The 22,275-nt window shown below is 39.8% G+C and overlaps 2 protein-coding genes and 1 long non-coding RNA gene across 6 annotated transcripts; 2 read left to right on the top strand and 1 right to left on the bottom strand.

Annotated features, from left to right (window-relative positions):
* Positions 1-163: 163 nt before the first annotated feature.
* Positions 164-11,298, top strand: LOC111227697 (non-canonical poly(A) RNA polymerase PAPD7-like). 4 transcript variants are annotated; one of them, XM_022753341.1, is made up of 13 exons: positions 164-1,229; positions 1,676-1,799; positions 4,159-4,205; positions 5,030-5,150; positions 5,335-5,442; positions 5,529-5,657; positions 6,933-7,146; positions 7,689-7,806; positions 7,923-8,026; positions 8,193-8,398; positions 8,556-8,693; positions 8,868-9,174; positions 9,433-11,298. In XM_022753341.1, exons 1-13 carry the CDS (start codon positions 532-534, stop codon positions 9,630-9,632), a joined length of 2,514 nt encoding a protein of 837 aa, XP_022609062.1. In that variant the 5' UTR covers positions 164-531; the 3' UTR covers positions 9,633-11,298. The 4 variants fall into 4 exon arrangements, with proteins under 4 accessions (XP_022609062.1, XP_022609064.1, XP_022609061.1 ...); XM_022753343.1 differs by having other exon boundaries at positions 7,689-7,815; positions 8,214-8,398; XM_022753340.1 differs by having other exon boundaries at positions 7,689-7,815.
* Positions 11,299-13,586: 2,288 nt separating this feature from the next.
* On the bottom strand, positions 13,587-16,695 carry LOC111227698 (integrin beta-1-like). The gene is made up of 7 exons (XM_022753345.1): positions 16,590-16,695; positions 15,836-16,123; positions 15,405-15,615; positions 15,170-15,299; positions 14,671-14,977; positions 14,318-14,553; positions 13,587-13,900 (listed from the first exon to the last, which is right to left on the bottom strand). The coding sequence occupies exons 1-6, from the start codon at positions 16,673-16,675 to the stop codon at positions 14,355-14,357; spliced, it is 1,221 nt and encodes a 406-aa protein (XP_022609066.1). The 5' UTR covers positions 16,676-16,695; the 3' UTR covers positions 13,587-13,900; positions 14,318-14,354.
* Positions 16,696-18,902: 2,207 nt separating this feature from the next.
* Positions 18,903-21,937, top strand: LOC111227699. The gene is made up of 3 exons (XR_002665353.1): positions 18,903-19,010; positions 19,284-19,480; positions 21,798-21,937. It is a non-coding gene; the product is annotated as an uncharacterized LOC111227699 (long non-coding RNA).
* Positions 21,938-22,275: the final 338 nt, after the last annotated feature.

Below are 22,275 nucleotides of genomic sequence, written 5' to 3'. Positions count from 1 at the left end.
CTCTGTAAAGTGGTCAAACCATCATTCCTGGGGCTTGCCTTCAAAATAAAAGCCCAAGCTACGTTTGAAAGATTAAATTTGAAGCATTGGGAGAATTGCACAATTACATAATACATACATAAATATATACATAATACATAATTCTTTGGCATTTTGTCTTCGGTGTGTTGTTTGATATGATCTTACACAAAAGCAAAAATTAAATACTTTAATTTCCGGTTTTTCCGCCCTGTGTGTGGCTGACTTGACGCATCTCTCGGTCCTGAGGGGTGTGTTCAAAGATTTAAATCCCTCAGACATGCGTAGACGCTGATCCGTGGTGCTGGGTGCGCCATATTGGCTGACTTACATGGGGAGTGGAGTTGGACAAGCCGCTTGAAAAACCAAACCAGTTTCCGGACATGAAGCACTTCGAGGATAGCAAGTAAATCAGCGCAGTAGGATTTATTTGTTTCCTTCGGTGCAACGTGTTTAATTTGCTAAATTGCTCGCCATTTTACCGTGAAGAGGTTCTCGGTGAACTCGAGTTCAATGGATCCCAGGACCGCTTGGATCCAGCCGGAGCAGAAGGGACCTGCCAATTCCCTGTGGATGCACATTTGGGAAACCTCTCAGGGATTTGGAGCAAACTCCGGCATCGACAACCACCTTCACCACCAACGCAACTTTGCAGCGCAAAATTCAAACTCCACGGACTCAAACGGCGAGTATTGCAAAAATGTAGCACCGCCGCCGGGGGTTGTGTTTGGGAAACTGCCGAAGCGAGACGGCGGCGGAGACAGGGGAAGTGTCCGGAGGAAGGGCTCGTTGTCGCCGTCCTCCTCCTCTCTGGACTCGGAGGCCGAGAGCTCCTCGCCCTCCGGCTCCTCTCTGCAGATCGACAATTTGAACGTTGCAGAGGAGGCCAGCCGCTTTTTACACTATGGCGAGCACGAGTTAAACGAGAACAATCTCAGACAGCAATATCCCCCTCCGCCTTTTCACACTGTTCAGCAACACTGTCGCAGCATGCAACAACCAAACGGCCACACCCCCACGGGGATGAAAAATCAGCATGGGAACAAGTACCACCACTATCAGTCACATTCATCCGGCCGCAGGAGGCATCTGAACAGAGCCAACACTTTCCACGGCATCAACCCGCTCCTGTCCTACGGCTGCAATGGACACTATATAGACTCTTCTTGTAGCCTGTGGAAAACCAGGCGGTACAGCCCGGGCATTAATGGGTAAGGAGATATGGAGAGGCTTTTTTTTTCTAGTCAAAGAAGGGTTCTCAAAGTGAGGTCTGGGGACCTCATGGGGTTCTGTACAGAATCCCACCAGGTCAACCATCAAAATGAGCAGTGGAAAATGTCCGCTTGTTTCTTTGATTTATTTAATTTGCATCCAATTTAAGTATTTCACAAAAATACCTGTGCTAATATTAAGTAATGTATGTGATGCATGAATACATTTTGATATGCTTTTTCCATATGGTTTTGTGTATTAACTGCAGTATAGACTTCAGTAGGCCTTAACTCCATACCCTGTATCAGACGTCGTTGTATTTTCCACATGAATTCTCATATACATCCAGCAGCACAGTTCTTAGTCATACAGTGCTCACTTTGTTCTCTCTTGTGGTGTACGAATCCATGATCCCACATGTCGTTTTTCCCATGTTTTCTTACAGTCTGCATGAAGAGATAATGGACTTTTTCAACTTCATGTCCCCACGACCAGAGGAGGAGGCCATGAGAAGAGACGTAGTGAACAGAATAGAAAGTGTCATCAAGGACTTGTGGCCCACGGCACGGGTGAGTAGGATAGTCATGTGCCTGTGCAGATACTTGGAAAGGTAACTCAGGCTGTGAGTCTTGTGCATGGGAGCTGCACTCCACTCTGGCCTACATAGTGTATAAAGACACTGACCTGTCTTGAGATTTTTTTTAAATTGAGGTGTACCACAATGCTCATTTCTTGAGGCCATGCTGGTCTGTACCCTTAGCCCTGTATTGAACCCAAACCCTCATTTGCCAAAGTTGGACAAGGCTCGGTATAATGTTTGCCTCTTCAGACGGAGTTGACTTTGTCATGGTCCTTAACTTCACAAGCTCTCTTTTATCTTTGAGCAATAGTCAACTAGATGTTTCAGATATTTTTGAACAGATAAGACTTTGCAAACATCGGTTTCTAGCATTTGATACTTGATATAGAGTTAACAGTTTATTGGTTGAGTTCATCTTTGTGAAGCGAATAATATTGTCAGGGAATAAGTTTGAATAATATGTTTCTGTTGATACTATGTCAGAGAATTGATGATTCAACTCTGATACAGTAGGTAAGTGAGTGTTGTAATGGACTGCTTTATGTTGAGACGTATAATGTGTCTAATATGGCGTTTTCTCCCATTTACCTACATGAATCAGAAAGATTAGCAATGCAATGAATTACCTCTTCTACGACACACTGTCTAAACCATAGACTGTATTTAAACTGTGTGTTACTAGCTTTAGAAAGCGTGAGACTCATTGCAGGGCTGCTGTATTGGATTCCTTCAGATTTTACAGGTGTACCTGATAAATTGGTGCCTTTACTGTCAAGAGAATATAGTGTATAAATCCATTTCAGACAAACAATGCTTTAACAAAACATGCAGAGGCACCAGGTTTGGATTTTACTGGTGCTATATCAAATGTTTTAACCCCTTATGAGCTGGATTGTACAAAGACAGTACACAAGAGAACAAGCTTTTGCTGCGTTGGTCCCTATCCAGGACTCACATTTCCACACTTTAAAACACATTTTAAATTACATTTCTTCAATGGGATTTTTCATTGTCTTTCGTTTTCATTATGTAACATTGGCTCTTAATTCATTGTTTTATGTCTTGCACTGACTCTTGCTTATTGCTTTGTAAATTACTTTGCAAAGCTATTTATATACTGTATGAATCAATGTTATTGTCTTGTAAAGCTAGCCTGTATGTACTGGCTGTATGTCTGAAGGTTACTGCACTATCTTGTTTGGCCATGCTTTTATGCAGTCAACAGCCTAGTACTACATGTCCAAACAAAGTTGGCCAGTTATATAATCATTAATCATGTCACTTTTATTCCCAATGTAACATTAATCACTTATTTTCCATGTTATATTGCCAGGAGAATGTCAGTGTACTTTATAAAAAATTGCATTTTGTTTACATCTTGAACTAATTCTGGCCCACAGAAGTCCCACTGGACCTCACTGGGAATTGGATTTTTTTTTTTCATTTCTCTAAAGGCCATTTTGTGTCACTCTTCCGAGCTGTGGCAATACAAATGTTTAATGTATGTAGTGGGCTTTGGTCACTGACCAGAAAATAAGGTTGTCCAACTGAAAGGTAAACCTATACAGTCAGCAATAATCTCTAATATCACCATACAGAATATAACACAGCCCCATTCTACAGGGATCATTGTGTGATATTTTGACCTGACGTTAGGCATTTCATAGTATTTCAGAGACTTTAAACTAACATGTAGAGTATTAAACTCATGTCTACCCATCCGGCTATGACTGACCTGGGCAAAGTCAATGTTTTGTGTGACATGAAAATGTTTAATTGATATTTTCCCCTTATGTGATACCGCTGCTATCCACCTGCAGTATTTAATCTGTAGTTTTATATTATTTTGAGAACCATTTATGACATTGGTAATCCTGAGTTAGCATAGCAACCCCTTCTCAATTATTGGCATGCTGCTAGCAAGAAAGCTATTCCTACTTTCATGCAGCATTCACAGGTGAGGTCGTTTTGACATACAATTTCACAGAACAAGTATGAATTTGATTATGTAAGTAAAGTTTCTGTACAGCTCATAGGCTTGGTTAGTGCAAGAGCTTGACAAAAACCCCAATTTTGAAAGAATAAGCAAAAATGTTTGTTTAGCTACTCATGTTCTTTTCCTGACCTGTTGAATTCAGCAAACACACCAGGCAGTACACATGCAGACTGATCTTGCTATTTGTGCGAAACAAATACTGAATAGTGAAGCTAAACACTACTTTAAACCTCTGACATGTTCAAACCACCTACATACATAAAGGTCAACTGCAAAAATATCAAGCTGGTAATGGTTACAATGATATGTCACAACTTAAATAAGGCCTGTGTTAATTTGTCTTGCTCTGCAGGTGGAGATATTTGGCAGCTTCAGCACAGGACTTTATCTGCCCACAAGGTAACATTTGTTTTTGTGCTTTTCTTGCACAGTCTAATCGGGCTTCTTTTGTAATGTTTCCCCATCATGTTTGTTTTAAGGAAGTGGGAGTGCTACGTTTGGAAGGGTATGTTTTGTCAGACCTTCAGTAAAAGTGTTGCTGTTCAGTAGCTGAAACTGATTCATTATTTCCTAATGGACTGGTCTAGCAGTAATTACAGCAATTTTTATGGAGTATAGTATGGAGATACTTTTAAGTCAGCTGTTTAATGCCATGCTGTTTCAACATCACACTACTGTTACTCACTCATTCATTTGGGCTAAACTCCATGATCGACAACATATTTAATTATGAATTAGTACTGTGTCTTTAAGATGACCACATCATGAACTAATTTCCCTTCTTTCTATATCATTTCATCAGTGTCCTTTGTATAATTTCACAGTCTTTCAAAAGAAATGGTGCATAGAGAGGTCAAGAGCTCACAGGTCATAGCTGGTCAAGAACCATTTGTTCAGTTAAAGAGACAAATAAATGTTCATTTACTGCAGTAAAAGGTACCCTTTCTTTCCTTGTATCTTGTTCTTCTTCTGAAAGTCTTCATCTGTCAAATCATCACATTATGCTTGCACAACCTTTCCACCCACATATTTGGCTCAGTGGCATGAGTGTACAAAACAGAACTGTACACATTTCCAAAGTTCCAAAGTAGTTTAACAGCATAAAACCAGGCCCTAATGTTGTGTTTTTGGTGACAGGCACATCACTACGCGCTGTGTGTCGACAGGATACTTGGGGAAATAAACTTCTTAGAGTGCAAAGTGCTTTGTGTTTTTGTTCTTAGTGACATTGACCTGGTGGTGTTTGGAAAGTGGGACCATCCTCCACTGCAGGAACTGGAACAAGCCCTGAAGAAACACAATGTAGCAGGCCCGTATCCCATCAAGGTCCTCGACAAAGCTACAGTAAGTCCCAGCATGAGTAGCTTCTAATTTTTGGCCCAAACTGTTTGTTTAATGTTTAAAGCTAACTGAAGTTCTGAACAGTGGCTTAACAAAAAAATGTCAGTAATCTCAACATGAATCATGAAATGTTGGTGGGATTCTTACCTGTGGATTGATTACAGTTGACTGTTTGACCTGTTCCCAGGTGCCAATCATCAAGCTTACTGACCATCAAACAGAGGTGAAAGTGGACATCAGCTTCAATGTAGAAACTGCAGTGAAAGCCGCGCAGTTCATTAAAAGTTATCTTAAGGTCAGCCCTTTTTTCTTGACATTTTCAACACAAATGCAGCATTTTTCTTTTGGTTTGTTTCTTATATTTGTCTTTGTGTTTTGTAGAAGTACACTGTTCTGCCACCTCTGATCTTCGTCTTGAAGCAGTTCCTGCTCCAGAGGGATCTGAATGAAGTCTTCACTGGAGGCATCAGCTCTTATAGCCTTATACTAATGGCCAAAAGCTTCTTGCAGGTACATATACTACACATGTATGTTTATTGTTGTGACACTCGGCTTGGTAATAAATTCAGTTCTTTTCTGTCTATTCAAAATACTGCAGATTTAGTTATCATAAAAATCCCAGTCAAATAAGCTGAGAAGTTCTCAATTTGCTACTTCAAAATTGTTGAATCTGCAAGACAGAACAGTGTACACAAGTAATGTAGGTTTTATATTTTATTATCTTTCCTCAACTAAAAGCTGGCAGTCAGTTAAAAGCCGGGTCTCCAATAATGGCCGAGGGCATGGTCAACATGAACAATAAAAGCCAGCCCCCATATACAAGGAAAAAAAACAAAGGGTGGATAAACTCATGGTGCCTGTTATATAATGTTTCCTGCCAGTACGTGACTGGTCATACCACACAAGTTAAAGTGATCGTATTGTATGTGTATATTTACATGGAAATGATTACAAGTTAACTTTTAGAATCTAATTTTAGAAGGCAAGTACTGGTACTGCTGGCCAGTTTTGACGAGTTTTGACAGCCTTGCAGTCCTGTCGTCTACTCTTATACACTTTGTTTTAATAGAATATTTCAATTAAATGTACCCAATATATTTTACAGGGTTCAAATTGATTCTTTCCTTCTGATCCACTTTGCTCTGTCATCCTTTAATCCCGCTCGGCTGTTGTTGCATATGGCATGCTTGTAAATTTTTCACAATAAAAGCCCTGTTAAGAAATGCAAGAGGGCTTTGAAACTGAAACATTTACAGGAAGCTCTGAGTTTGTATTAACATCGTAATGCGGCATCTTTTAAAAGGGCAAATGGGAACAGGTCAAAATGAAGCTTGGTACTAAAATTGTGGTATGGCCAATTATACTTATCAAACAGAGGGAATTAGAAATAAAAGCTGGCCTGTAATACAAACCTACTTCAAATGAAGGTGTGTTACCTTCTGTGGTTAAGGTAAATAAAGGCCCCAGTCACTATTTGAGGGAAATATGCTAAGTTGTATTCAAATAATTGCAAAATTTAAAAAAAAAAAAAAGCAAAGAATGGATTTTGTGCTCGTCCTGATATGCAAATGTAATGCATAATTACATTTCCCTTTAAAATTTTTTGGAATTCACTTCAGTTACATAAAGTGGTGTAAGTCATTGTTCACACGACTCCTCAGTATCTGTCTGAATGATGATTAATGTCAATGAAGAGGTCAGTGAGTTCAGCCAAACTGGCTGGAGTTTGGTTACAAAGGTGGTTATAAAGTAAAGACAATGAATTCTCCCTGTCCTGTTGATCAGTTACATCCTCGGATCGACACACGACGTGCCAACATCAACCTGGGCATCCTGCTGATCGAGTTCTTTGAACTGTACAGCCGTGATTTCAACTACATGAAGACTGGCATCCGGGTGAAGAATGGAGGGGCCTACCTGTCCAAGGAAGAAATGCTGAAAGCTATGGGGAATGGAAACAGGCCATCCATGCTCTGCATCGAAGATCCAATTCAGCCAGGTCAGACTGGGATATGAAATTATGGATATGGATATTTATATATAGGAGGGGGGAAATGAAAAAAGATGTTAATATTAAAGCTCTGTTGTGCAAACAAATGGAAAAACGGATTCAAAAAGACTAAACAAGGTGGAAAAATAAGAGAAGCAAATGTCTCACTGAATTTCAGTGAGACAGTTACGTGAAAGTTCAATGGAAACTTTAGTTTATAAATCATGATGCATTTGACTTTTACATCCACTGATGCTTCAACACCAATGAAGAGGTGAAAAATAGCAGCAGACAAAAATCTCAGATATATGTGGAGTGATGAAGAGACTGTAATACTCCTCAATTTATACATGAGATAAACAGATGTTGATAGATGCATTGTGTTGAGTATGTTACATGTGAGTAAACTTATACCTAATGATTATCTTTGGCCTTCCAGTCTCTTCATCTGAACTGCTTTCAAATTGTTTGCCTTCTTTGTGATTTTAGTTTTCTGATTAATTCCTGATTAAATTTGCAGATTTAAATGATTAATCTTGTGATCTTCACAGGAAATGACGTGGGCAGGAGTTCATATGGCATCCTGCAGGTCAAGCAGGTGTTTGACTTTGCCTACATGGTGCTGAGTCATGGAGTTTCTCCTCTTGCACGTGCTTACCCCAACAAAGAGTATGACAGGTTGGATTCTTCATGAAAATTTTGTTTTTTTTCTTTTGTAATGTTTTACACTCTTAGTTTTGCATTTATCTTGATAGCATTATGGACTGTACCTTACTCTGTTGCAGTACTTTGGGGCGCATTATCAAAGTCAGCCCAGAGGTGTTGGCCTACAGGGACTGGACAATCAAAAAGTGGGGAGCCAAGCAGTATGCCAAGCTGGAGAACCATGGTAACTTTGGATTTGAATCTATTTTCTGTAACATTTAGACTGGAATTGTATTTTGGGGTGCTTCCAGAAAAAGTAATAAAATGATTTTCATCTGTTAATGAGTCAGATATGCAGTAAATATCCTCTACTGACAAACTGTTAAATCAATTCAAACTTTTTTCAACAGTAGTCTTCTGTTTGGTCCTAGATGTAGAGACCTGTGAGCAGGACCTTGCCAGGCTGATGCTGGTTTCTGTGGAGGATCAGAGAGACAGTTGCTCCCCCCTCAGTGCTGACTCCCCCTCACCTTCCCCAGTCTTCCTTCCCAGTCCTCAACACCATTCGTCGTCATCCTCGGCATGCTCGCTCTCCTCCTCCTCTGGAAGTGACATAGTAAGGCCAAAGGATGTTTTGACCGTTCAAACATTTACTAAATCAGTGGTTCATGACAAGTGTGGCAACACAGTGACACACCTCGATTTCCATAACTTGTCCATAGTTGAGGTGCTTGACTGACTAACTTTGTTAATCTATGTGTGTCTTTTTCCAGGAGTCTGATTCTCCTCCGAGCAGTAATGCTGCTATCCAACTCCACCCCCTCACCCTGGCCTCAGTCCATCCAGTAATCCAGTTGGCTACAGACCTGAGGGCTACACATCCAGCAGGCTTTATCCATGCCACACCTCAGGTTAGTGTTTTGTTTTTTTTTTGTTTGTTTTTTTTGTTGTTTTTTTTTTTCACCTCATAGGTGTCAGAAGAAACATGACCATAAAGAATACTGCCTTGGAATTTCAACCCAAAAAAAAATTTGGGCAAAATTCACACATTCATACACATTATGCATATTCTCATTTTTTGCTAGGTCCAGATGTCCCTCCCAGAAAACCTGACCATCCCCTCCCTCTCTGATTGCCAGTTCTATCATGAGAATCCACCTTCAATCAGTGTTGTGCACAGTCACACATCACAAGCTGCACAGATCTCCCGGCACACCAACTCCACAAGCCCTCTCCCCAGCCCCCTCCACCGGCTCCACCACCCTCAGATAGGAGGACAGCAGAGCCACACTTACACCATAAGATCAAATTCCCATGGCTCTATCGAACCGCACAAATTTACCTTCAAGCACAACCAAGGTGGCAGCGTCCGAGGTCAAAACCACTCTCAAGGTAACTTCAGTCCCCAGCGGCGGTTTGTTCCACAGGGTCATAACACAGCACCGGGTTTCAGGAACCAGCATCAGTACAACCGTAACACCTGGCGACGCAGGAAGAGGGACAATCTTCCAGCTCTCAACCAGAGTAGATAAGAAACTGAAGGCGCAAGATTTGATATTACTTGTATTAGAAGTGAAGGCCTCACTCAGCCCATCATGAGTCTTTGAGTTGAGAAGCCGTGAATGATTCATTATACCTGTTTTTTTGTAGGGGGCTCTCATGCACCTACATCATGCTGGAATTGGAACGATCGATCCCTGCTAGCATTGTGCAAGCACCAAGTGATGCTACAAGGCTGTTGCAGGAGAAGGAAGACTGTAAAATGCTTAACTGTGGTCACTTTGTTACATCAGTCTGATGCTAGTCAGAGCCCTTCCTCTAAATTTGATGTACACCAGCACAGACTTTGAGTTGAATGAGTAATTACTGATTCCCAGACTGAGTCTTCTCACCAGTGTCACTTCCCAGCAGCTAAAGTTTGGTCAAGTATTGAGTTCCGTGGGACTTGAACATCTAAGAACATCACGTGCCATAGTACTGAACTGGTTTGTCAAACCTGGTCTCTCTCAAAGTTGTGGGCCTTTTTCATTTGGTCTTCTGAATGCAACTCCCTATTAGCACGCTTTTGATTCAGAGCTCTTACAGCTTTGACTATCATCTGCGAATTGTATTCTGGACTGAAGCGAAGCACTACTCTCCTACCTATGCAGCGCAACGCTGACTTGATGTTTTTGGTGTGACGGCACAAAACGGACCTTGTCTCAAGTGCTTAAACTGTGATGACTTGTTTGAATGTACTAAGTGTTTCTTTTTTGTGTGTTGGTCATTATCTTTTGTTCTCTTGTTTTTGTCACTGAGGGATTTGTTTGTTCACATTGGCACTATGTTTTTGTACTGTAAACATTGCCACCTTATTTTAAGTTTGTTGCATTTATATGCAATAATGACTTGCTTTTATTTAATTTATTTCACATTTTAGTTTTATTTTAGGGGTTCTCCCCACTTTAGGTTTGCTTTTGATTCTAGACTACATTGATCTGTGCAATAGATGGATTTAAGGGCCTTGAAGGAATGTGTTTGTGTGTGAACAGCTTTCCAGCACAAGGGGGAGCTATGGTATAAAAACATGAGAAATGTGCCAAAAATCCCATGATGCCAACATTTTACTCATGTTTAATTTACTATCACATTATGTTCACTTGAACTTTTGCCAACTGCCTGTCCAAATGTTTTTCCACCACTAGTTTTTATTTCAAACATATCGCTCTTCTCAGTGGTTTGACTTTTATTTGGGTGGTTTTCCTCTTGATAGATCTTAGGCTATACTGGGGGAATGCACCTTGAGCAGTGTTTACTCGTGTCATTTCAGAAATTAGGTTTCAATAACAGTTGGTGCTACTTATTACCAGCAAAGTGCTTGTTTTCTGCCTTATATCTCCTTTGATTCTGTTAAAGCAACAGGTTAACTGCCTTCGTAAATGACCAAATTTGCCCTTTTTCCTGTATGTAGCTGAGGCTTTCTATCTTTGTTTCTATAAGCACTGTCAGGGTTACTTTTATTTTTACATACAGCTTCTAGGTGTTTACTCCAGGAGCAGACTCCTATTGCGGTCAGTGATTGTTAGCATTAGCATCATGTCACATCTATTTTTTTTATTTTTTAATTCAAAGGTGATGGTTACAAACCGGTTGTATAAGAGGTCCCTGCATTTCAGAGGTTTTCCTCTCCATATTTGAAGTCATTATTTCTAAAACAAGGTTTCAAAGCTACACAATTTACACAGCAATCCATATCATGAGTTGAGCATGGGTTGGGTTTTGGTAGAGCCAATAACAAAACCAAACTTTGGTGAAGTCATGTGTTTCAAGAGTCTGATTACTGTAACACCCTGGGTACCAAACTGATGGATTCAACATGATACTACTAGCATTGTTCCCTTGTTTTCAGTGCCCAAATCCCCAGCTCATATCTGTGTAATTGAGGATGGGTTGTAACGTGTAAATGACTGATATATAGATGTTTACCTTGTTTTTTATGTAAGTTTTTCTATTTTTTTAATAAACATTTTAAAACTCCATTTTCAGTTGAGTGTGTAAATTTGTGTGTTATGTTTGCTTTTGTGCTGGCCAGCATGGATTAATAAGATTTAACTACTGGAAAAATTATATTCCTCATGTCTGTTTCAGCATCTGCCTGAGGTTTGTATAGTACTAGATATAGCCTCTTTCATTGTTACAGTTTATTTGGTTATTGATTATAGGGTTTACAGTTGGTTGTCTCTTATGGTTAGGCTCAACAATGAGTCCTGCAGTAGTAGCATGTTGGCTACCTGCATTGGCGTAGCACCTCATACATACTATCATGTTCAACACAGTCACACTCTATAGCACAGACCGTCATTCATCTGTTGTAATTCCTCATGGTTTCTGATGGGGGCACTGGTGGATCTTTGCTTGGCTTAACTGTATCTAATCCATTACCTTTCAGATTGTCTGCAGGGAAGCAGAACATGACAGAGAAGAAGACTTCAAGAAATGACTCCTGAAGGTGCAATCATTGGAGAGTTAGTGGCTGGAACTGCTGTCATTTTATTCCAATTAAAGGGGAAAGAGTGTCATCACTGAGACCCCTTTTACCCTTTCTTGACTCAAACTCAAACAGACTTGGCAGGAACAACTATGAGTGTCAGTACCAGACAGGTCACTACAGCAATCAATTAATCTTAAAATAACTGGTCTAGGACTATTTAAATAAAACTAACAGAAGATAGCTCACAGAATTGTTAAAATAAAATTTTATAAAAATTTGTCCTCTGTATACTGATGCCAATTTTACACGAAGAAAAGATAAAAACACCTGAAAGCTATGAAACAAACTTGTGATATGGCAGGATTCACTACATGAAGAAGGAACTGAAATGATTTTTTTTATAGGTAAGCGGTCAATGGGATGAAAATAAAATAAATAAATTTAAATTTAAAATAAAAGTTTAAATTTAAGTAAAAGATGTCTGATGTACGAAAGAAAACTAACGATTTGAACATTACCACATAGGTACTCCTATGTACATACATAGGTACTACCAAAATGCCACAAAATATACTTGGAAACAAATCATTGAAGAATAAAAAAAAATACGGGTGTAAATAAAATTAAAACAGGATTTCAAAAATGAGAAAAATATAATAAATCTTTCTGTGTCTTGTTTAAGCACATGCACTTTCCATTTGGCAGAGATGGGGATGCCCCAGGTAGCCTTTGCATCTATCAAGGTAGGTAGTGCCCTAGGTAACATCTTGCACCAGGGCCTACTTGTATCTGGTGGCTGGATCATCTCTTTGAAATGTTGAGGGCTGGCCTTTGCGTCTGGCTGGGTAAAGCCCCAGGTAGCCTTCGCGTCTGGCGAGGCTGTCAAAGCCCTTAGCGTCTTGCACCAGGGCCTATTTATACATATTGTTCATATCTAACAAGATTGTCCCTTTGTAATCTGGAAGGCTGGCAAAGCTACAGGAAGCCTTCCTCTGCGTCTGGCAGGGTTGGCTATTATTTCTTAATAATAATAATCTTTAATAGTAATGAATGAGAGACCTAAATGGATTTATGTTTAACGTTCATCTCAAGCACTTTACAATGTGCCTCTCATTCACCCATTCACACAAACGCTCACACACTGATGGCAGCAAACTACCATGCAAGGCGCTGGCCCAAGCATAGAGAGCAATTTTGGATTCAGTGTCTTGGTTCTCTGGGAAATACAGAAACAAACTTTTTGTTAAGGAACATGCAAACATTTTTACGGGATCTGTAAATGAGTTTCAGGTAAAATGATTACTATATCCTCCTTGAACTCATTCAGGATTTATATGAATAATATTCCAAATAACATAAATCATAGGATACACGGTAGAGCATCAATTATTACTGTCAACAGAAATGTAAAGAAATAGTATCTCTGACCAGACCAGGTACAATATGTGTCAGTAGCTCCTTTGGCTGAGTCATTAGAAACTCCAAAAACCAAGTGGTGTGTCAGTCCTTGTTTTGAGATTCTTAAGTGTTGCGACCAGTGTCAAACATCAAGTCGGAGTGATTGACTTCTGTATAGACGATCTTTGGTAGTGGGTCCTGGTAACCTGCCAGTCACTTTGCTTTCACGTGCACCAATATTCTAATTCTTCTGCATTACACTTCAATCAAGTAGTCCTGGTTACGCAGTGCTCATTACAGCTCCATTTTAAATCAGAGGCATTTAGCCTGTTTGTAAATGAGACATGATGCCATCAGGTGGATGGCATAGTGCAGTAAAGTAATAAAAACTGGAAAAACATGTGAAGCCAAAAGTTTTATGACAACATAGCATCATTACATTGTTTTCAAGGTTGTAAATTCTTTTATTTGCCTATTTCTAGCAATAATTAAAATGAATGGGTGTTAATAGAAAAAAAAAAAACTTTTAAAACTAAATATGACATGAAGCTGGTCACTGCAGTTTACTGGGACATTCTCTAGCTCGTGTCATTGTTGACTGTTGACCTCCAGAGTGCGTGTTGGAGACGATGTAGTAGAAGAGGCAAGAGTCATCACTGCTCATCATTTTACAGAGTTTCTCCTTTTTGAGGCAGATCATTTCTGGTCTCCGCCATTATAACATTGACGTAGCCACACTCTCTGTCACACCTGATGCAGGGTGAGAGAACACAATCAATTCAAGAATTGTAAATGAATAAGTAACTAAGTCTGCTGTAGTGTAGTAGCTGAAATGCCATGGTGTTGGTTCAGTGAGTGTGAATTTCTTCAAGACAAATGGCCTAATAATAATAATAATGCTATATTATCTTAATGTGTTTCTACATACAGCTCACAACACATAAAATACAAAAAAATACGAACTTGTCCCCAAAGAGAAACCATTACCCCAGAATTAGTCATTTTAGCCACTGTAATGCTAAAATCAGAAAGATAAGATTATAGTGTCTTCATAGAAAGCACTAATGACTTGATGGTTTGAGTTTTTGACATCAGGGAATGATTTTAAATAACAAGAGAGCACTTCATTTATCATAACACCCTGTGTGAAAAGCAACCAGTTCTCACCTAGCCTTCTTCTCTCCCATCCCGAACGCCTGACACTCTACATCTCACAGGTTGGGCCTCTGTACGGTGGCTCACATTTACATCTTCCACACTGACACATCCCTTTACCATTACACAGCTGCTGGTTTGTTGCCATACAAGAGGCGGTATCCAAGGAGCAGTTGCAGTCTTCACCGATCCAGTCGTTATCACAAATGCACTGTCCACACTCGCACTGCCCATGGCCTCCACATATTCTGTTGGATATAAATTGTAGTCTTTTAGATATGACTCTATTTCTGTAGTTACGTAGAGATAAAAGTGAAGACAATACTACATTGCAAATCCAGAGTTCAAATTATCACATATCATACTGGTTGTTGGAGTAAGGACAGTCAAAGTTGCTGCACTCGCAGAATTGGCCACTGTATCTTTCTTGTGGGTTTTCTCGTTTCTCGCACTCACAGAAGTCAACCACGCACCGACCCCTGCCGCTGCACACCGGGGCATTTGGGACCCAGCGACAGAAGTCTTCATCGGATGAAAAAACTGAATCAACGTCCCACTGGCAGAGTTTTCCGATGTGAGGACTGTAGCACTGACATTGGCCACACACCAGAGCTCCATGGCTACTGCACCGAGGGCTGTTTTCCTCACGGTTTCTTGTGCAGTCACACTGACCTGGAGAAACAAATTTTATTTATGTATTTATTTATTTTTTACACACATTTGTCATATTATAGCATTATAGGAGACACATGCTTTTTGTTCCTATTTCTGACACATTCTTATCATCTTAATCTTATTGTCTGCATTTTGGGGCTTTTCTAATACCATATATTAACTATAGCATGGTTCTGTGGTTGTACTCACACTCTAAAGTTATTTCTAGCTTCACACTCAATGAAAATCCTCTGGGTGTGATGTGGACGGACCAGGGCCCAGTCCTGTTCTGGGTTGAGTCGTCGCTATTGCTGGGACACTGGGCAACCTCCAAATTCACCTAGACAACAGAGGATCTATTATTATAGTAATTTCTGTTTTCTGAGGGCAGAAGACAAGCAAAACTTTCTTTTCAAATAAGAAAGTTGCTCCTAATTTTGCTGACCTGTACGAGTAGGGGATTTCCAGTCGTGACACCACTGAATGTGATGTTGACTCCCGTTGGCACATTGCTGGTGTCCATAGTGAGTTCTGGGACAGGCTGGTCTGTCGGCATGGTGATAGTTAGAGGGAAGGACTGACTCACACCCGGCCTCAGATGGAGGGACAGCTCCTGGGGCTGGAGAAACAGAGTCTTGGCATCTGTTGGCTCAGTGCTTCAGAAGTTCAATAGTCGACAGCAAGAAGATAAATACCTTAGAAGTCATTGTGGCCTTGAACAAATTATGAGAATGTAATCAAGCAACAGTGTTATGTCATATTATATATATTTGATGCATGTCTGTGTTGTTTTTCTCCCTGCGATTTAAGCCAATGAGACAGGTATGTTGTATCTGACAGCCTTACCAGAGTTTTACAGTGGATCTTTAAACTTACCTACTCTCATTCTTGACAACCTGCACCGTGCCCTGAGGGTTATATGCATAACTTTGATGACAGCCTGCTCTCTGCAGCTCCTTCACGGTATGACAGCGAATGTGAGAATGAGGGGTGGTGCACCAAGCACACTCCGGGCCAGACTGGATGCACTCGTCGCAGTTGGAGGCAAATATGAGACATGTTTGTTCTTTGGCCCAGCTGGGATACAACACAGCCAGCAGCAGGAAGAGACAGAGCAGCTTCACAGCCATCCCGCAGTTACAACACAACATGAGGATGATGTTCCTGAAAGCAATTTGGTCATTAATTTTCATTTATAATAAAATGAATACAGTTATATATGATAAATAGGCAAACCTCTAGTAAGTTTTTCTTTATTGTCTCATCTTCCCTGTTTAATGGGTCACATTTAAAATTGAAATAAAGTATTAAAATAGCAAAATAAGACAAACGCTTTTAGTTTATTATTGGGCCTGTTTTTTATTTCATTACATTTTTAAAGCAATATTAGATTTAGGAATTGATGTAAACCTTTGAATACACTACATACCTATACATTGCTTTCTGACAAGGACAGAAATCATAGAATCTATATGTCTGTCTAAAAATAAAAACTACAATAACCAATAGAAGGACAACCAAGTAGCCTGAACAAATTTAAGGGGTAAGTGACTGATGGATAAAGTAGCCTACAGTATTGTAACTATTAGCTTTAATTTGTTATCGATTATGTGCATTACCGGTGCATTACCTGAAGTATTGTGAGCTTTCTGTGCTGTAGCTGCGTCTCGGATCTGTTTGCCTCCGCAGACTGTGGCACGCTGACGAGCCTCGCATTTATATTGGCTGTTTGTGAATGCTGCCTGAGACCCAGGATTTAGAATTTGATCGCTGATCCCTACTGGTGCGGCTGTGGCTTTAGAGAGCAAACAGAATTGATCAGATCAGTGTGCTTGATTACACAACAGGAGTTTCTCATTAATCAGGTGTCTCACTGAAAACATTTACAGGGCAGAGTCGACTATTAGGCCTGTAGTTTTATGCAGATCTTCATAAACAGACACATTCACACTAATATGAAATTGCACGTAGATGAACCTATTACTAAAAAGCCATGAATGAGTTGCTGAAGATATTCAGGTAATTTCAAACTTTAAATCACTTTATTATAGGATCCCCACCCTCCAATCTCCTCTACACACAACTTAGAAACAATTTAATCAGTTATACATATCTTGAAAATCTGAATGAAGGTGTACATATTAGGTGTAAGGTTCCACTAGTGGGGATCAGAGTAGGCTACATGTGCTTCCCTCTGCTTTCTAACTTAGCTTCTACCCTCCCCCTTATCTCTCCACAGTCTGAAAGCCACCACGACCCCACAGTCCCTTTTGGTGTTGGATTTTCGTGGTCTGGGATTGGAACGCTGGTTGGTACTGGAGCTCGCCCCTCAGCTAGCATCGCAGACGCACTCTCTGCCCTTTGAGTTCAGAGCACTGGAGGCTATACTGCAGCACAAGGTGAGGCAGATTAGAGAAATGCTGTGTGTCTGTGTGTTTAAGCATGTTCTCACCCCGATAAAACCTCTGTGTCAAATGAGGACATGCGTGAGGTTCTTTTTCAAGATACGGTGAACACTGGTACTGTAGTGTCTTCATGTGTCTGTGTCAATAGGTGAACACTTTAAAAACCCAGCAGAAGTAGTCAAACCAGTAATAGTGGACTTATTGGAATTTCTAGTGGATCCTAAAATCCTTTCTGCTGATAGAAGTAAACTGCATATATTGCTGGTAAAGCAGTGAGGTCAAGCACACAACCACACACTCTGACATACATGTAGCTTGTGAATGCAACAAGTTTAGACTAGGTGAAGCATAAGATTGAAAAGTTTGTGTGAATTATTGATCAGAGGAACTAGGTCAGTTATCTTCTTAGCCATAACATTCAGCGTAACAATTCAGTTTATTTAGCTTCTCTCAAAAATACCCTACAATTTCATTTTGAAGTCATGGTCACTGCTTTTCATTCTTGGATCCTTGGATGGATTTCAGTTTAATACATTAGCTAAATAAATAGGCAATGAGATAAATAAATATATAAAAATAAATAACTATATAAAGGTCAGGGCTGCAAGATTGCAAAATAAATGTACTGGCCTAAAATGAGCTCACATACACAAGTGGCAACTCTAACAAGCCTTTGAATATTCTTCATGAATATTGATATGCATAATATTATAATATATTGCTTCGTTGACTTAATTGTTGAGCAACATAAACTCAGCACTTAAATGAGGTAGTTCATGTTGAGAGGGGATTAGAGGAATCTGGAAGTCATCATTTATTCATCTTTACAAAAGCAGCACTTTGGCCGCCACCACTTTGATCATGTTTTGTGTAAAGGGTCTGTTGATGTGTGTTTTCAGGTGCGTTCATACAATATTTGAGCAAATGCAATGTGTGCCTGTGTGTGTCCTCTTTTTTTCTTTATTTCACTCTGCTCTCTGAGCTGCTTATTGTTGCAAAAGAACTGAAGAGTCATCTGTTAGAAACCATTGTTTGTGACACACAGTTGAGCCAGAAAAATGAAGTTACATCAAGTAGTTTTGAGAAGACTTAGGTGACTTTTTCAGTCTAAGATAACTAAAGATTCCAAAACATACATGTGAAAATAATTACATGGCATTATGTCAGTCCAGTAATTTCTCCACTCTTTTATGTTTTTCTCATACTTGCTGACTTCTCTCTGCTGCTGCATCTTCTTTTTCTTCCTCCCCTCCCCCTTTTCTTAAGACTTAAGAGAGGAGGTGGAGGAGCAACCTAAGGATAAGCTAGACAACAGGAGCTCTCACACCAGGGTATCCAACAGGTGCTGGGGAATGGCTTTTTATAGCACAGTCAGGATGTTTCATGCCCCCACGAGAAGGTATCTGCCTTCTAAATGTTATTCTTTTATTAATTTTTCTAACTTTGCAAACTTAGTTTTCTCTTTTAACTAATTATTCCTGTTTTTCTGTCTCTCTCTTATGCTCTATTTTTGGTGGGACCCACCACATGCCAGCTCTACATCTTCAAATGTCCTTGACTCACTGACACTCACTTGACAGCCACGCAGCGAGGACAATGGAACAGTATAGTGTAAACGACAATAATATCAGAAATGGACTTTCACTGTAAGTGTTCCTGCTCCTGTGCCAATAGCCTATGTGTTGACAGCAAGCTGTGCTGTTGCATTTTAATGTTATTTTCTATTAAACATTGAAGTTTGTTAATGTAGTTTAGAAATAACTTATTGTTTTTGGCACGTTTGGCCAAGTGCCGCTATCCATTGTACTAAAAGGGGGCTTTAATTTAACCTTTTGCTGTGTTGTGTATGATATACCCATACACAGTCCAGCTATATACAAGGTTTATACCTAGTCTTGTTTTATTCTGTTCTTTTTCAGATCGCTGACGACCATGTGGCCTTTGTAATCCCTGTGCCCACAGCGCTGGCTATCTTCCTGGCTGTGATTGTACTTGTCTGCATTGAGTCCATCTTCAAGAAGCTTCTACGTATTTCCCTCTGGTCATCTGGGCCTGCTTGGTTGCCATGGGTTTCCTTTTTATGTTTTCTGGTGGGGTCATCTGTCTGTGGGATCTGGTAAGACACAGATGTATTCTGTGGTGAATTTATTTGATGTTTGTTTCTCCTGTTTAATTGGGTAGTTTTAAGAGAGATTTAGTGACTTAAGGAAAAGTCAATACAACCGATGGAAAATGAGGACTTTGAATATACAGTAGATGGTTCAATCCTAAGGACTATCTCTTGAATATGAATTGCTTTCATGTGCATGTGAGGGGTTTAGGGGATAGTGTACAAAGATAAATTATGTCTACAGCATAAAAACAGCATAAAACCAGGCCCTACTGTTGAGTTTTTGGTGACCTGCACATCGCCATGCATTGTTCTTATTTTTGGCCCAAACTGTTTGTGTAATGTTTACAGCTAACTGAAGTTCTGAACAGTGGCTTAACAAAACTGTTGCCAGCCATCTCAGCACAAATCATGAAATGTTGGTGGCATACCTACCCGTGGATTGACTGTTTGACCTGTCCCCAGGTGACAATCATCAAGCTTACTGACCATGAAACAGAGGTGAATGTGGACATCAGCTTTAATGTAGAAACTGCTGTGAAAGCAGCACAGTTCATCAAAAGGTAACTTCAGTGCCCAGCGGCAGTTTGCTCCCCAGGGTCATAACAAGGCACCGGGTTTCAGGAACCAGCAGCAGTACAACCGTAACACCTGGCGACGCAGGAAGAGGGACAATCTTCCAGCTCTCAACCAGAGTAGATAAGCGCAAGATTTGATATTACTTGTATTAGTAGTAAAAGCCTCACTCAGCCCATCACGAGTCTTTGAGTTGAGAAGCCGTGAATGATTCATTATACCTTGTTTTTGTTTTCTCTCAAAATGCATCTACATCGTGCTGGAATTCGACTGAATACTCTGGACTGAAGCGAAGCACTACTCTCCTACCTATGCAGCGGCACAAAACGGACCTTGTCTCAAGTGCTTAAACTGTGATGACTTGTTTGAATGTACTAAGTGTTTCTTTTTTGTGTGTTGGTCATTATCTTTTGTTCTCTTGTTTTTGTCACTGAGGGATTTGTTTGTTCACATTGGCACTATGTTTTTGTACTGTAAACATTGCCACCTTATTTTAAGTTTGTTGCATTTATATGCAATAATGACTTGCTTTTACTTAATTTATTTCACATTTTAGTTTTATTTTAGGGGTTCTCCCCACTTTAGGTTTGCTTTTGATTCTAGACTACATTGATCTGTGCAATAGATGGATTTAAGGGCCTTGAAGGAATGTGTTTGTGTGTGAACAGCTTTCCAGCACAAGGGGGAGCTATGGTATAAAAACATGAGAAATGTGCCAAAAATCAAAACCATTGTACTCATGTTTAATTTACCATCAAATTATGTTCACTTGAACTTTTGCCAACTGCCTGTCCAAATGTTTTTCCACCACTAGTTTTTATTTCAAACATATCGCTCTTCTCAGTGGTTTGACTTTTATTTGGGTGGTTTTCCTCTTGATAGATCTTAGGCTATACTGGGGGAATGCACCTTGAGCAGTGTTTACTCGTGTCATTTCAGAAATTAGGTTTCAATAACAGTTGGTGCTACTTATTACCAGCAAAGTGCTTGTTTTCTGCCTTATATCTCCTTTGATTCTGTTAAACCAATACCATTACAGGAGTTTTGGTAGAGCCAATAACAAAACCAAACTCAGGTGAAGTGTGTGTTTCATTAGTCTTAGATTATTGTAACATCCTGGGTACCAAACTCAAGAGGTTGTTACATCTATTTTGCCATAAATCAAATCCCCAGCTCATATTTGTGGATGGGTTGTAACATTTAAATGACTGACATATAGATGGTTGTTTTTTATGCAAGTTTTTCTTCTTTTTTTTTTTTTTTTTTACATTTTAAAACTCATTTTCATTTTAGTGTGTAAATTTGAGTGTGTTTGTGATGTGTTATGTTTGCTTTTGTGCTGGTCAGCATGGATTAATGAGATTTAACCGCTGGATATTCTTTAATCAGCTTTCTACAGCATCTGTCTGTATCTGTTTGTATAGTGCTAGATACGGTCTTTAGATACAGAATGTCAATGCAAAGCACAAGTAATCCTATTGGTACACAGTTTATTTGGTTATTGATTATAGGGTTCCCAGTCGGTTGTCTCATACTGTTATGCGCAGCAATAAGTCCTGCAGCAGTAGCATGTTGGCTACCTGCTTTGTCGGAGCACCTCATACATACTATCATGTTCAGCATAGTCACAGACACTGTGGAGCACAGGCCGTTATTCATCTGTTGTGTTGTAATTCCTCATGGTTTCTGATGGGGGCACTGGTGGATCTTTGCTTGGCTTAACTGTATCTAATCCATTACCTTTCAGATTGTCTGCAGGGAAGCAGAACATGACGGAGGAGAAGACTTGGAAGAAAATCCCTCCTCTGAAGGTGCAATCATTGGAGAGTTAGTGGCTGGAACCGTTGTCATTTTATTCCAATTAAAACCAAGACGAAAGTGTCATCACTGAGACCCCTCTTACCCTTCCTTGACTCAAACTAGCTGACTAAGGCTCTAGAAAATTAGATCCTGCCTCCATATCGTTATCCACTTTTGGCTCTGTTTTCATTGATGATTAAATAGTAGTCATACTTTGGCACAGGCTATAGTTTATAATATTGTTAAAAGCTGGCTCTTTGTTCCCAAGGGATATATTAACCAGATTAGACATTGATCCTATATTGAAAATTTGCAGACACAAATGCTCATGTGAGCATGTGTTCATATAAGAAATCAAGTTGCATCTGCCACTACATACAGCAGCTGTCTTTACAATCTTTCATGTTGCAACATTCATGGGTGTA

The sequence above is a fragment of the Seriola dumerili genome, unplaced genomic scaffold (genome assembly GCF_002260705.1).
Source record: "Seriola dumerili isolate Sdu_G_001 unplaced genomic scaffold, Sdu_1.0 BDQW01000191.1, whole genome shotgun sequence".
NCBI lineage: Eukaryota > Metazoa > Chordata > Actinopteri > Carangiformes > Carangidae > Seriola > Seriola dumerili.
Note: the sequence above shows the minus strand (reverse complement) of the source record. Positions and strands in the feature narration are given on the sequence as shown.